This window comes from Oncorhynchus kisutch, linkage group LG19 (genome assembly GCF_002021735.2).
Source record: "Oncorhynchus kisutch isolate 150728-3 linkage group LG19, Okis_V2, whole genome shotgun sequence".
In the NCBI taxonomy this organism is placed as follows: Eukaryota; Metazoa; Chordata; class Actinopteri; order Salmoniformes; family Salmonidae; genus Oncorhynchus; species Oncorhynchus kisutch.
The window spans coordinates 32,404,644-32,417,869 of NC_034192.2; the positions used below are offsets into that span (position 1 = coordinate 32,404,644).

At 48.7% G+C, this 13,226-nt stretch overlaps 1 protein-coding gene across 5 annotated transcripts; it reads left to right on the plus strand.

The window, feature by feature from the left end:
* The first annotated feature begins 1,948 nt into the window (after positions 1-1,948).
* fgf18a (fibroblast growth factor 18a) lies at positions 1,949-12,059 on the plus strand. Of its 5 annotated transcripts, XR_004204308.1 has the most exons (6): positions 3,530-3,714; positions 7,667-7,706; positions 7,931-8,111; positions 9,438-9,544; positions 9,775-10,962; positions 11,003-12,059. XR_004204308.1 is itself a non-coding variant. In XM_020509191.2 (5 exons), exons 1-5 carry the CDS (start codon positions 3,487-3,489, stop codon positions 10,042-10,044), a joined length of 630 nt encoding a protein of 209 aa, XP_020364780.1. In that variant the 5' UTR covers positions 1,949-3,486; the 3' UTR covers positions 10,045-12,059. The 5 variants fall into 5 exon arrangements, 4 of the variants coding, with proteins under 4 accessions (XP_020364780.1, XP_031654297.1, XP_031654294.1 ...); XM_020509191.2 differs by lacking the exon at positions 3,530-3,714 and adding an exon at positions 1,949-3,518 and having other exon boundaries at positions 9,775-12,059; XM_031798437.1 differs by lacking the exon at positions 3,530-3,714 and adding an exon at positions 1,949-3,518 and having other exon boundaries at positions 7,934-8,111; positions 9,775-12,059.
* Positions 12,060-13,226: the final 1,167 nt, after the last annotated feature.

Genomic DNA, 13,226 nt, shown 5'->3' on the forward strand with positions numbered 1-13,226 from the left:
GAGAAGGAGAGAGGGCGAGGTAGAGAAGGAGAGAGGGAGAGAGAGAGAAGGAGAGAGGGCGAGGTAGAGAAGGAGAGAGGGAGAGAGAGAGAAGGAGAGAGGGCGAGGTAGAGAAGGAGAGAGGGAGAGAGAGAGAAAAAAAGGAAGAAAAATGTAAATGTGTGTAAGGTAGACAACTGAAAGCCCTGAGGAACTTTTCGATGTGGTCTCATATTTCAGTTGAATATTTCGCTCTAGACCTATCTTTCACCCATTCGGAATAAAAATGCATCTGTTGGTAAGCTGACTACACGATGGCTGTCAGCCAGCACATCAAAACCTCAAAGTGACGCCTTTCTTACACCACTGCAAAGCTGGATACCCACAAAAGGGCTCAAAGTGAAATCGACTCCCTGAGGTCACTCCTCATGACGAGGCCTTTCTGCAGCTCTCTGGTCAGTCTACTAAAGAGCATGTTAATATAGCACAAATGACCAAGAGCAAGCTGGAGAAAACGGATGCAACGAGTAATGACTCTTGCTCCCTTTGTGGTGTGTGGTTGCAGCAGCGGTGTGCGTCTGTTTGAACCTGTGGTCCAGCAGGCTGTGGTCAACCAGGTGGTTTAAAATAAGTGCCCTCCTGCCCTGGCCTGGCTAGCTGGACACCAGGCAGGCCAGAGGAGCCAACTATCCACCCAGACACAGGTGCAGGGAGGGGAAGAGGGCCAGTAGGAGAGGAGGGCCAGGAGCTCTTCTTTTGAGCATGACTTAAAGCCAGTCAACCACAGTACCCCTACCCAGCCCTATGAAGCCACGTAGCCTGTGTGTGTGTGTGTGTGTGTGTGTGTGTGTGTGTGTGTGTGTGTGTGTGTGTGTGTGTGTGTGTGTGTGTGTGTGTGTGTGTGTGTGTGTGTGTGTGTGTGTGTGCACGCAAGCAACATTGAAAAGCCAAGATATCTGCCCCCCCCCATTTCCAGCACACACAAGCGAGTGAGAACCCAATCTCTCCTGTGTGTGTGTGTGTGTGTGTGTGTGTGTGTGTGTGTGTGTGTGTGTGTGTGTGTGTGTGTGTGTGTGTGTGTGTGTGTGTGTGTGTGTGTGTGTGTGTGTGTGTGTGTGTGTGTGTGTGTGTGTGTGTGTGTGTGTGTGTGTGTGTGTGAATGAAAGGTATGGAATGAGTGTTGTGTTGGCTTGGCTGACCGTCTGCGGTTCTGTGGCGGTGAGAGGGAGGGTTGGGAGCGCAGAGCGGGCGTTGCTGCCGAAATCCCTGAGAAATGTTCGTTTTGGATCCGAGTCCATGCTTACATACCGCCCTCCCGCTTTTCAAGCGGACTGTCTCTCATTCTCTGTTTCATTTTCCCCTCAAGGTTTAAGTTATAAGTTATGAAACGAAGAGTCACAAAACATCACTTTTCAAAGCGGTAATTATTTACTTGGAGGGTCTGCTCTGCTAGTCGTGCCCCCCCCCCACCCCGCTCTGGCGGTCTCGCCTCAGCCCACACTCCCCACCATGGGTCAGGGGCAGAGGGGTGGCAGTGGTCGGGTTTCTTTTTAACTGAGGTGAGAAGTAATCGGAGGGCAAAAGTGACTCGCCCCTGTTATTCCCCAATGACTAGTGAAAGGTTCCAAAAGCGCAGAGAAACCCACATAAACCCGTGTTTTGTGGAGATTTGTAAAAACTAAGCCCTGTTCCCCCTTCCTCCTTTGTTGCAGCCAGTGACATTTCCAACACGGTTTCGCCTTTGGTGTAGTTGGTCGGCATCACATAGCGACTGACTAATCTCATTTTGATCCAATAAGTGTGTGTGTGTGTGAGAGAGAGAGAGAGAGAGAGAGAGGGAGGGAGAGAAAGAGGGGAAGCGGGGGAGAGATAGAGAGCAGACGCGAGAGAGGGGGGGCTGGTGGGAGGGAGGGGTGGATTGATCCACGGCTGTTAAAATCTTGTTCTGTTTTTTCTTGGAGGTTCGTGCCTGCCGACTGACTCGCCTCTCCCTTACAGCACTCCCATCCACCGTAAAGACGAGCTTTTTGCGGAAGGAGAACGCTTTTTATATATACATGCTGTAGCTGGAGAATAGACGCAGCTGTGTTCGTTCTGTATCTTCTCCTGTGCTTTCCTCTCGTCACTGAATGAAAGAGGGAGGCTGTGAGAGAGAGCGAGAGAGAGGGGAGAGACGGTGCAGGTTCTGGAGTGATCTGTCAATGTGATTAGGTAAACGTCGTTGAAGCGTATTCATTCACTTATATTTCTTTACAAACAGGAGAAGTGGACCTGTGTCTTCTGCACTGCAACGGTCGGTTCCAACTGAACCATCCAGACTTTGGTGCGTTTACAGGAAAAGTGCTAACTTTCTACGTTTAAAAAATTACTAAAAAGATCGGATTGCATTTTTTCCTTCAAACATTTTTGAGGTGATGTCATCGCGCTCTGTTTTGGCTGGTATTGTGCCGGAGCTCAGGGAGGACCGCAGCCAGGCAACCAGCGGTTGAAACGGTCGGGGAAGTCCGAGAAATCAGGTGCAGAGAGCGCCTGTCATTTCCGTGCTGTCGCGGGTGGCTGGGTCCGCCACCCAGTCACAGCTGTTCCCATCCTCTCCAACTCCCCCTCCTTCCATCCCTACCTCTATCTCCCTCCCCTCCTCCCTTTCATTCAACTCTCTCCATCTCCATCTGAGCTGGACCGCTACGGGCTCTTATCCACATTATTTGACACTGTTGTTCGGTGTCCCCGGGGCCAGAGACTTCGTGACCCATCGTGGGGTCGCAGCCATGACCGAGCCCGCCCTGCAGCACCCGGCGCCCGCAGAGGCCCCTTCTTCACGCCGCCCTCGCCTCCAGCCCGTCCAGGTACCCCGCCTCCCGCAGCGCCTGGCATTGCCTCGCAGGGACTAGAGACCTTGGGCGTGCTCCAGCCTGCGTCCAGACAACCACTCCTCATTTACCATCCCTCATTCTGCGTCTCATCTCTTCAAATTCGTCTCTAATGTGGACTTCTCTCAGAATAAAGTTATTGACCTAGTATAAACTTTATTGTCGCACTAAAACACCAATACGAACCTGGATTACGCATAAGATTACCGGGAGAAAACATCGTCACTAAATCACATTGGAGTGATTTTGACTGACATTAGTTTAATTATTGATACGTAGCAGGTGAGTCGATTGGAGTTTAGCCTCTATGAGTCGTGAACGCGCTTTCACCTGTTCCTCTCCAGCACGGAGGTGCGCAACTGTTTGATGACCTAACCTCCCCCCGCGCCCCGCCCCTCCCCGTTGCACCGGCCACCGTGACAGCCAAGAGAGGTAGCCCTCCAGTCACAGTGGCACGGTCACCCCCCGCCCCACACCCACGCCGCCGATGCCAACGGGAGTGTCCGCTGACTCTTTGACCCTCCACTCCGTCCAGCGGATTATAAAAACACAAGTGAACTCTCCGGACTGTCGGACCGGCTCTGACCGAGCGAGGCGATTGACTCTGGGCGAAGTTCCCTAGTGGAGGGGGGAAGCGATGCGGTCCCTTCTCTCCACGCTGGCTGTCTTGTAAGTCCCTCTAACCATTTATCAAGAATGTTATTGCCATATGAAGCACATTCTGTTTGATTGTTGCAGTGTGTTGTTTAGTCTTTGACCATATGGACACGGCAGTTTTTGATGGGCATGGTTCATGGATGCTCTGGCCTGGGTATTCGACGTCTCATCTCTTCCCATCGGTCACCATAGAAACGTGTCAAAGAAGGTGATTGGCTAATTAGTCGGGGTCACTGGGTCAGGGTTGGGGCTGTGCCACCCATAGGACTTGTCATAAACACGTTTATAACTGATTATTACTGGTGTAGATGTTGACCATTTCAAGGTCTATATGATGTACAGTACAGTAATATATTGCATTGAATCCACCACTATCACAAACTATCGTTTGATCATAGTCTGCAACCATATTTAATTGAAAATGTGAAATACGTGCCAACTGCAGCTATGTGAAAGGATACAGAATGAAGCCAGGGATTTAATTTGTCTTTCATTGTGACCAATGTACTTCTCCCAGATGGCAGTCATCTCCAGATAGTTATCATCTCTCATTCTCTCTCTCTCTCATTCTCTCTCTCTCTCTCTCTCTCTCTCTCATTCTCTCTCTCTCTCATTCTCTCTCATTCTCTCTCTCTCTCATTCTCTCTCTCTCTCTCTCTCTCATTCTCTCTCTCTCTCTCTCTCATTCTCTCTCTCTCTCTCTCTTCTCATTCTCTCTCTTCTCTCTCATTCTCTTCCTCTCTCTCTCTCATTCTCTCTCTCTCTCTCTCTCTCCTCTCTCATTCAAGTTCTCTCATTCTCTCTCTCTCTCTCTCTCTTCTCATTCTCTCTCTCTCCCTCTCTCATTCTCTCTCTTCTCTCTTCTCTTTCATTCTCTCTCTCATTCTCCCTCTCTCATTCTCTCTCTTCATTCTCTCTCTCTCATTCTCTCTCTCATTCTCTCTCTCTCGCTCTCTCATTCTCTCTCTCTCTCGCTCTCTCCTCTCTCTCTCTCTCTCTCCTCTCTCTCTCTCTCTCTCTCTCTCTCTCTCTCTCTCCTCTCTCTCTCTCTCTCTCTCTCTCTCTCTCTCTCTCTCTCTCTCTCTCTCTCTCTCTCTCTCTCTCTCTCTCTCTCTCTCTCTCTCTCTCTCTCTCTCCTCTCTCCCTCTCTCATTCTCTCTCTTTCATTCTCTCTCTCATTCTCTCTCTTTCATTCTCTCTCTCATTCTCCCTCTCATTCTCTCTCTCTCTGTCTCTCTCTCATAAAAGGATAACAACCTAAGAGAAAGATTCAACTCTCCACCACCTCTTCTACGTTATCTTCTCCTCTACCATGCAGGCCCTCTTTTTTTATTTCCCTCTCACTCACCGAGACCACGGCTACTAACTACCGCTCCACACGGACGTTACATCTATGATCATCAACATATTAGCTCACCTGGCTAATGGCTGCTTTACACAAACTCAAGCATTGGTTCAATGGTCTAGACTCGGAGCTACTGATCCCCACTGGGGCCTATTTCACCTCTGACCACAACACCACAATGAGACCTACAGTGCTATTCTTTTAGAAAACACTGCTGCACGCTGGGACCCGCTGCTACTCTAACCACTGCTCCACACTGGGGCCTGTTACTGCTTTAACCACCACTGAGACTTACCGCTCTGCTTTTCAAACCACAACTCCTCTCTGAGGCCTACTGCTCTGCACTGAGGCCTACCACTCGAACCATTTCTCAACAGTGAGGCCCACTACCTCAGCCCACTCTACCTTAACGTCTACTCAACATGGGAGAACTTCAGAGACACAGGTTAATGATGTCGGCTTGATGCTTGTTTTGGCACAGGTCCAACGGACAACCAGGTTTCTCCATTGGTCCCTCTTATAGAACCATTACCTCCCTCTTACAGTCCCTTTTCATCTCTATCTTTGCTACTCTCCCTCTCTTCTCCATTTCTTCTGTCTTCGCTTTCTCTGCTTGCCATTTCCTCACTGGCATACTGTGAGTGTCTGTGGTCGGGAAGAGAGAGGTAGAATCCAGAACTGAAGCACTTTTCTCTCCGTGTCCTCGGGCAGCGGCGCAGCAGTGATGTTTTAACAGCTGAGAGTCCTCACAATGCACAAGACACCGCCACTTTTACAGCTGCGCAGGCAGAATGCAGCGTTGGTTCCCCTGGTGTCTGCATCTGTTAGCAGCCCCTATGAGCTGATACACCAGCCAAGGGAAAGATCACCCGTGTGCTGTTGCATAGGAAGGAGTTTGGCTTCTTTGTGTGTTTGGGTTGGTGTGGGTTGTGGTATGTGGGTTGAGTGAGTCAAGAGTGAGGTACATGTATGTCTATGAGTACACATCAGTGGATGGATGCAAGACCTTTCTCTTTTTCACGTTCTCGTCTTCCTGTCTCTCACACCACAAAAAAATGGGGACACCCCTGTTTCTCTCCAGCCGCAATACTTGTACAGTAGGAGTACAGTCTCTCTTTCTCCTTTCTCCCCGCCCTGTCACTCCCTATCTCTCCCCGTACACAGACACCTCTCTCTCACTCTCACCCTGCAGTGCATTAGTCTTTTCTTCAGTCCAGCTGTCAGCTTCCTGCTCCCCCCCCCTCCCCCCACATGCACACACACACATCCAGCGCACATCTCCACATCTGCGTGTGTGTGAGGCCATGACAGTGTGTGGGGGAGTCTCCTCCATCCCTAAACACTGAGCATGGGACAGGAGTGAGAGGGAGGGGAGAGAGGGAGAGAGAGAGGACAGTGGAAGGGAGAGAGGGGAACTGGTAGACCTAGGGATATGTGAGGATGAAGAGAGAAAACAGGTAGGAGAGGAGAGAGAAACAAGTAGGAGAGAAACATCTAGGAAAGGAGAGAGAAACAGGTAGGAGAGAAGAGAGAAACAGGTAGGAGAGGAGAGAGAAACAGGTAGGAGAGGAGAGAGAAACAGGTAGGAGAGGAGAGAGAAACCGGTAGGAGAATAGAGATTAACAGGTAGGAGAGGACAGCGAAACAGGTAGGAGAGAAGAGAGAAACAGGTATGTACTGCATTTGGCAACACTTCACTCAACAAGCTTGCCTCTCCATGCTGTAGTGTAGAACACACAGAGAGTGAGAGAGAGAAAGAGAGAGATAGAGGAGACAGTGCATGCTCTTCTCCACAGCGCACACACACACGCACGCACAAGTGACATTATGGCTACTTACACAATGGCACAGTACAGTCATGTAAGGGTCAAGAGGTGGTTGAGTGGGAGAGGTGTCAGTCAGAGGGTTTCCCTGTCTGTGTTTCCCAACTGCTCTGATGGAGCATCTGCTGGAGGAAAACATGGAGGCTCTGGGTGTTGTCCCCGACTGACCCTGGATGTCTGTCTGTTTGTCTGTCTCGCATGTCGCCATGCCAACCTCACCACCCCATCCTGTAACTACAGAATGTCTATTGACAGACACCTACAGAATGTCTAATGACAGGCACCTACAGAAAGTCTGTTGACAGACACCTACAGAAAGTCTGTTGACACACACCTACAGAATGTCTGTTGACAGACACCTACAGAATGTCTGTTGATAGACACCTACAGAATGTCTGTTGATAGACACCTACAGAATGTCTGTTGACACACACCTACAGAATGTCTGTTGATAGACACCTACAGAATGTCTGTTGATAGACACTTACAGAATGTCTGTTGATAGACACCTACAGAATATCTGTTGACAGACACCTACAGAATGTCTGTTGATAGACACTTACAGAATGTCTGTTGATAGACACCTACAGAATGTCTGTTGATAGACACCTACAGAATATCTGTTGACACTCACCTACAGAATGTCTGTTGATAGACACCTCTTCGTAGGTCAAGTGTCAAGGCTGGTGGTTCTGCTGACATCAGAATAAGGGTGACAAGGTTTGGGAACCAGCGACTGTCTGTCTCTTGTAGCACAAAAAAAAGTATTAAAATATATGCACTCACTACTGTAAGTTGCTCTGGATAAGAGGGTCTGCTAAATGATAACATGTAAAAACAAATGTAATATCTGAGGGAGCGGGGAGTCCCGCAGTCCAGCCAGAAGCTCTGGTTTCACAAGGATAGGTCTCAGTGTTGGGGAAGGGATCAGACGGATGGAAGGAGAGGAATCCTTGGATCGGAGATATATTGAACCTATTTTCTCTTTCCAGATGCATCCAGATGTTGCTGGTGATGTGCAATCCATTGCAGGTGAGAAGCTAGATATGTGCGTGTGTGTGAGTACATGTTTGTATGGATATGTGTGTATGTATGAACGCGTCTTGACAAAGGCATTTAGGACCTTCAGATTTTTGCGTCGTGTTGCCGTTCATCGTGTCCTCGTATCCTTCCCCCAAGGATGGAGGGAGTGGGGGATAGGAGAGAGCATGCAGTAGCAGTATGCTGATTGTGACCCGTGTGTCCCGTGTGTGCAGCAGGTGTTTGGCGTGGATGGGGTTAACTTCAGCGTGCACGTGGAGAACCAGACCCGGGTGAGAGACGCTATGAGCCGGCGGCACCACCGGGTCTACCAGCTCTACAGCCGCACCAGCGGCAAACACGTCCAGGTGCTGGGGAGACGCATCAGTGCCCGCGGAGAGGACGGAGACAAATATGGTAAGACACACACACACAGACAGGCACATAAGTACACACACACACGCCTCAATCCTCCCAGCCTTGGCAGTGGGCAGTGGAGCTTGTCTCCGGAGCACAAAGACCTCATCGACCAACTGCTGACTCAATGATTCACCAGAGAGACACACAGAGAAAGAGTGAAAGAGAAAGAAAGCAGGAGAGAGGGGGCCTGCCAGGTAGAGTGTTAGGCAGTGTTAGAAACTCATCTCCTCCATCGATCTATCCATTGATTTTTCATCCTCCCCGTTGTCTTCTCTGGGTTTAAAACAGCAGGCTGCCCCCCCCCCCCCCCCCTCCCTCGTCCATCCCTCCCCCACTCCTCCCCCTTCCCCTTTCTCTCTTTGTCTGTAATTATGCCTAACCCATTCTCAAACCGCAGAGGATCAATGCAGGAAAAAAAGCCCAACGTTAACACTGGTGTTCATATTCCTCTGTGCAGATGAATGGGGTTCATGTTACCAGCTCTCCCATTCACAACCGTGCTCTTCACAAACATACCACTTCAAGGCCAGCCTTATTACTGCTCCGGGAGCAGATCTGTTCTTGACAAGTGGTTCTCAAAAGAAGAAAGACTGTGGTTAACGCCATCAGGCAATGGCAGTAAAGCATTGTGAGAGGAAAAAAGAACAGAGAGCGAGGGGGAGAACAGAGAGGAGGGTTGAAGGTGCAAACATGTAGAGTGGGAGAGAGAGAGAGAGGAGGGGAGAGTTAAGGGAAGAAGAGGGAGAGAGAAGGGTATTGATTTCTTGTGACCCCTTTGTTGACTAAGGTCATGTAGGAACCATTTCAGTGATTTCTTTTAAAAACAGGCACAAGCGCTCTCTCTAAAGACATTGAGTCAGCGCAGTGTTATTACAAGAGAAGGGGAGCAGTACTTTAATATACACTGAATCAGCTTCACAATGGCATGATGAACACACACACACACACACACACTTAAAACAACAATCCCCCCTGCAGTGTTTGCTAGACTTCTTCTTTTGTAGCCTCGCTCTGTGTCGGCTGTCCTCATGTCTTTCTGTGTTTTTTTTTAATGAGCCCCACTTGTAATGACCAGTCTCCCGTAAGACCGTCTCTGAACAGGCTTCTTTGACAACTAACCATCTACTCACCCAAATGTCTGCCTGTCCTCGCTTCGCCATCTGCCTGGGATTGATCTGTCAGTTCAAACCCAGGCTATAATCTGTCGCTCTGTCAAGTTGCGTCCCCCCTCCTCCTCCCTTATTTTCTGTCCCTTTTGTTTTTGGTGCTCTACCTGTCTGTGGCTCTAACGTCTGTCTGTCCCTCTGTCTGTCCCTTCACAAGCCCAGCTTGTAGTGGAGGCCGACACCTTTGGTAGCCAGGTGAGAATCCGTGGCAAAGAAACCAACTTCTACCTGTGCATGAACCGCCGGGGCAAGCTGGTGGGAAAGGTGAGACCTCTTCTGTTTTCTCATGTTTTCAAACAATTACAGCATCATTAGGCTTATGGCATGAATCACAACAATATGCCAAAAGAAAGTGCTGTTTGGAAACATTCCTGAGCATTTCTTGATTTTTGTTCAGATTGAATGTGTTCACATGGATTGCTGATCTGCCTCTTCCCTCCTCATATCTCTCTCTCCGTGTGTGTGTGTGTGTGGTCGTGTCTCTGTTCTCTCAGAAGGCCAGTAATAAAAGTGAAGACTGCGTGTTCGTGGAGAAGGTTCTAGAGAACCACTACACCGCATTGATGTCATCACGCTACGCAGGCTGGTACGTTGGCTTCACCAAGCGGGGGCGACCTCGCCGCGGCCCCCACACGCTGCCCAACCAGCAGGACGTCCACTTCATGAAGCGCTTCCCGCCCGGGGAGTACCCTGAAACCACTCCCTTCCGCTTCACAACGGTCAACAAGAGGAGCAAGAGGGTCCGTGCCACCGGGCCCCGCTAGCAGCTAACGCTAATGGCTACCCTCCATCCACTGCCCATTGCCACCTGTACCTGCTTATTCAGTAATCGCTAACGGGATAACATTGACCCTTCCTCTGGACAATAATACATGCTAATTGGCTAACCTGAAGCTAATCGATAATGGGATAACATTGACCCTTCCTCTGGACTTTAATACATGCTAATTGGCTAACCTGAAGCTAATCGATAATGGGATAACATTGACCCTTCCTCTGGACATTAATACATGCTAATTGGCTAACCTGAAGCTGATCGATAATGGGATAACATTGACCCTTCCTCTGGACATTAATACATGCTAATTGGCTAACCTGAAGCTGATCGATAATGGGATAACATTGACCCTTCCTCTGGACATTAATACATGCTAATTGGCTAACCTGAAGCTGATCGATAGTGGGCCAGTGATACACCCAGACTCCTGACCCCACCTAACGCTTCCCGCTACTGGGATAACATGTACCCTCCTCTGGACCCTGATTGGTAGGTTTACTAACTGTGCTAGTGCCACAGTACATCCACTAACTTGACACTTGGCCCTGCTAAGCCGTCACTGCCCCAGGCTCCACGATCTCTGTCCATTGACTGAAGGCCACTCGCTTGTAGCCCTGCTATCACAACTAGCCCATCAACCTGGCCCACTCCCCTGCCAGGCCCAGAAACTATGACAAGGCCCCTGAAAGCTAGCTAAACTGATGACCAGGCTTTCCAACTTGTGTAGGCCTCGTTTCCCTCCAACCTCCAAGCTTGAACATAATGGTGCTATTTGCACTGTCACTGGCCAGTTAATCACTAGTTTAGAGCGGACAAACAAAAAAAGGGTCACTTTGCTGGTTTATCAAGCAGCCATGCTTTAAGGTAAACACTTTGCTGGTTTATCAAGCAGCCATGCTTTAAGGTAAACACTTTGCTGGTTTATCAAGCAGCCATGCTTTAAGGTAAACACTATTGCTCTGCTAAACAAGAATGAGTTCAGTGTGTTCTCGAAACTGCCGGTTTAAACTCTTTCTGAGGGCTAAAACGTAGCTAAGCTAGCTACACCGTGATAGACCCAACCTTACTCACAGGCTTGGACCAGTTCAGCTATCTGACGCTGTCCAGGACTCACTGGATGATACCCACTTAATGGACCAAAAGACAGAGACAGGAGAGACAGACAGGTGGACAGACTGAAAGTCTATGAGACAGTGGCGTCATGAGAGAAACTGTGGCGCAACGGGTGGACAAACAGCGCGAGGAACACAGGAAGCCAGTGGAGTGGTGATCAAGCCACAGTACGGGACTAGATAGAATGGCACTGTGGAGAAATGGATGGACTGCTTTTACGCACTTCTCTCTGTCTCACCCCCCTTGGGTGAGATGAATCTGTGAGACTTGGGGTGAATGAATGTGAATGTATGTACAGTATGTGAGTGTAAGGGCACCAGAGACCATTTGGGGGGGGGAGAATCTAGAAAGGGACTAGAGGCCTAAATTATCCCCAATGCAACCTCCCCTGGCAACTCACTGAAGTGACGGAAGCTTTAAGAACTGGAATGTACAAACCGAGCTGAACCAAAAAACAAACCAAATCTAATGACCACCAAAGACAACTGGAGACCAGCGCCATGACACCTCCCCAATTCCCACTGCCAGGACAGAATGCCCTCTTCTTATAGGATCAGAGGGTGATGACGGGCGCGTGGGGGAAGGGTGCCTTCTCTTCATATATGCGTCGCTATAGAAACGACCCAGGGGATGACGCTCCTGTGCGATACCATGGATACAGAATGCTGCTACCAGGACATTCAGTGGAACACCAAAGTCTTATACACAAAATATAAAGGGAACAATTTATTAAAAGTTATATAAAGATGACCAAAAAAAACTAAATAAGCAATCTTTTTATGATTGTTACTATAATTGTTGATATTATTATTATAAAATGATTTCTTTTATTTATTTCAGCTCTGTGTGCAGCAGTCTTTCTCAAGTCAGTAAACCTGCAAACAGAAACCTGTCTACTGTGTCATAAAGCATCTATACACAGCACAGGAGGTTGGTGGCACCTTAATTGGGGAGGACGGGCTCGTGGTAATGGCTGGAGCGGAATGGTATTGAATACATCAAAAAATCTAATCAAATTTGATTGGTCACATGCACATGGATAGCAGATGTTATTGCAAGTATGGTGAAATGCTTGTGCTTCTAGTTCCCGGCATTGCAGCAATATCTGACAAGTAATCTTACAATTCCACAACTACTACCTAATACACACAAATCTAAGTAAAGGGATGGAATAAGATTATGTACAAATACATATATGGATGGGCCATGACCTACCCACATAGACAAGATGCAGTGGTTGGTATAAAATACAGTACATACATCTGGGATGAGTAGTGCAACATATGCAAACATTATTAAAGTGGAATTAATAAAGTGACTAGTGATCCATTTGTTAGAGTGGCCAATGATATCAAGTTTGTATGGAGGCAGCATCCTCTCGGAGTTAGTGATTGCTGTTTAACAGTCTGATGGCCTTGAGATTGAAAAATAGCTTCTATCTCTTGGTCCCAGCTTTGATGCACCTGTACTGACCTCCCCTTCTGGATGGTAGCGGGGTGAACAGGCAGTGGCTCGGGTGGTTGTTGTCCTTGATTATCTTTTTTGTCTTCCTGTGACATCGGGTGCTGTAGGTGTCCTGGAGGGCAGGTAGTTTGCCCCCGGTGATGCGTTGTGCAGACCACACCACCCCCTGGTAAGCCCTGCGGTTGTGGGCGGTGCAGTTGCCATACCAGGCGGTGATACAGCCCGACAGGATGCTCTCAATTGTGCATCTGTAGAAGTTTGTGAGGGTTTTAGGTGACATGGTTGCCATTCCATTCGCTCTGTTCCAGCCATTATTACGAGCCATCCTCCCCTCAGCAGCCTCCACCGATACACAGGTACACAACCCCTTCATCATCATAAATTGACAATATTTACTTAACTATGTGGAACATATGTCTTCCACGAGAGTGCGGCCACTGCTGATCTACCATTTTGGGGTTTCTCGCCAGGTTTCCTTTGGGTGGCCATGTTTCCGTTTTTGGAAATATATAGATACAATATTAACATGTGGGTCTTGTATGGCCCTATTAGCTTAACAAAACCTGCATTTCTTACTCTACTTATATTCCT

Excerpts from the sequence above, each read along its gene's own strand:
- fgf18a (XM_031798434.1), top strand. The coding sequence starts at position 3,611 with ATGGACACGGCAGTTTTTGATGGGCATGGTTCATGGATGCTCTGGCCT. Across the intron at positions 8,112-9,437 it reads AGAGGACGGAGACAAATATG|CCCAGCTTGTAGTGGAGGCC; the intron begins GTAAGACACACA and ends TCCCTTCACAAG. Across the intron at positions 9,545-9,774 it reads GGGGCAAGCTGGTGGGAAAG|AAGGCCAGTAATAAAAGTGA; the intron begins GTGAGACCTCTT and ends CTGTTCTCTCAG.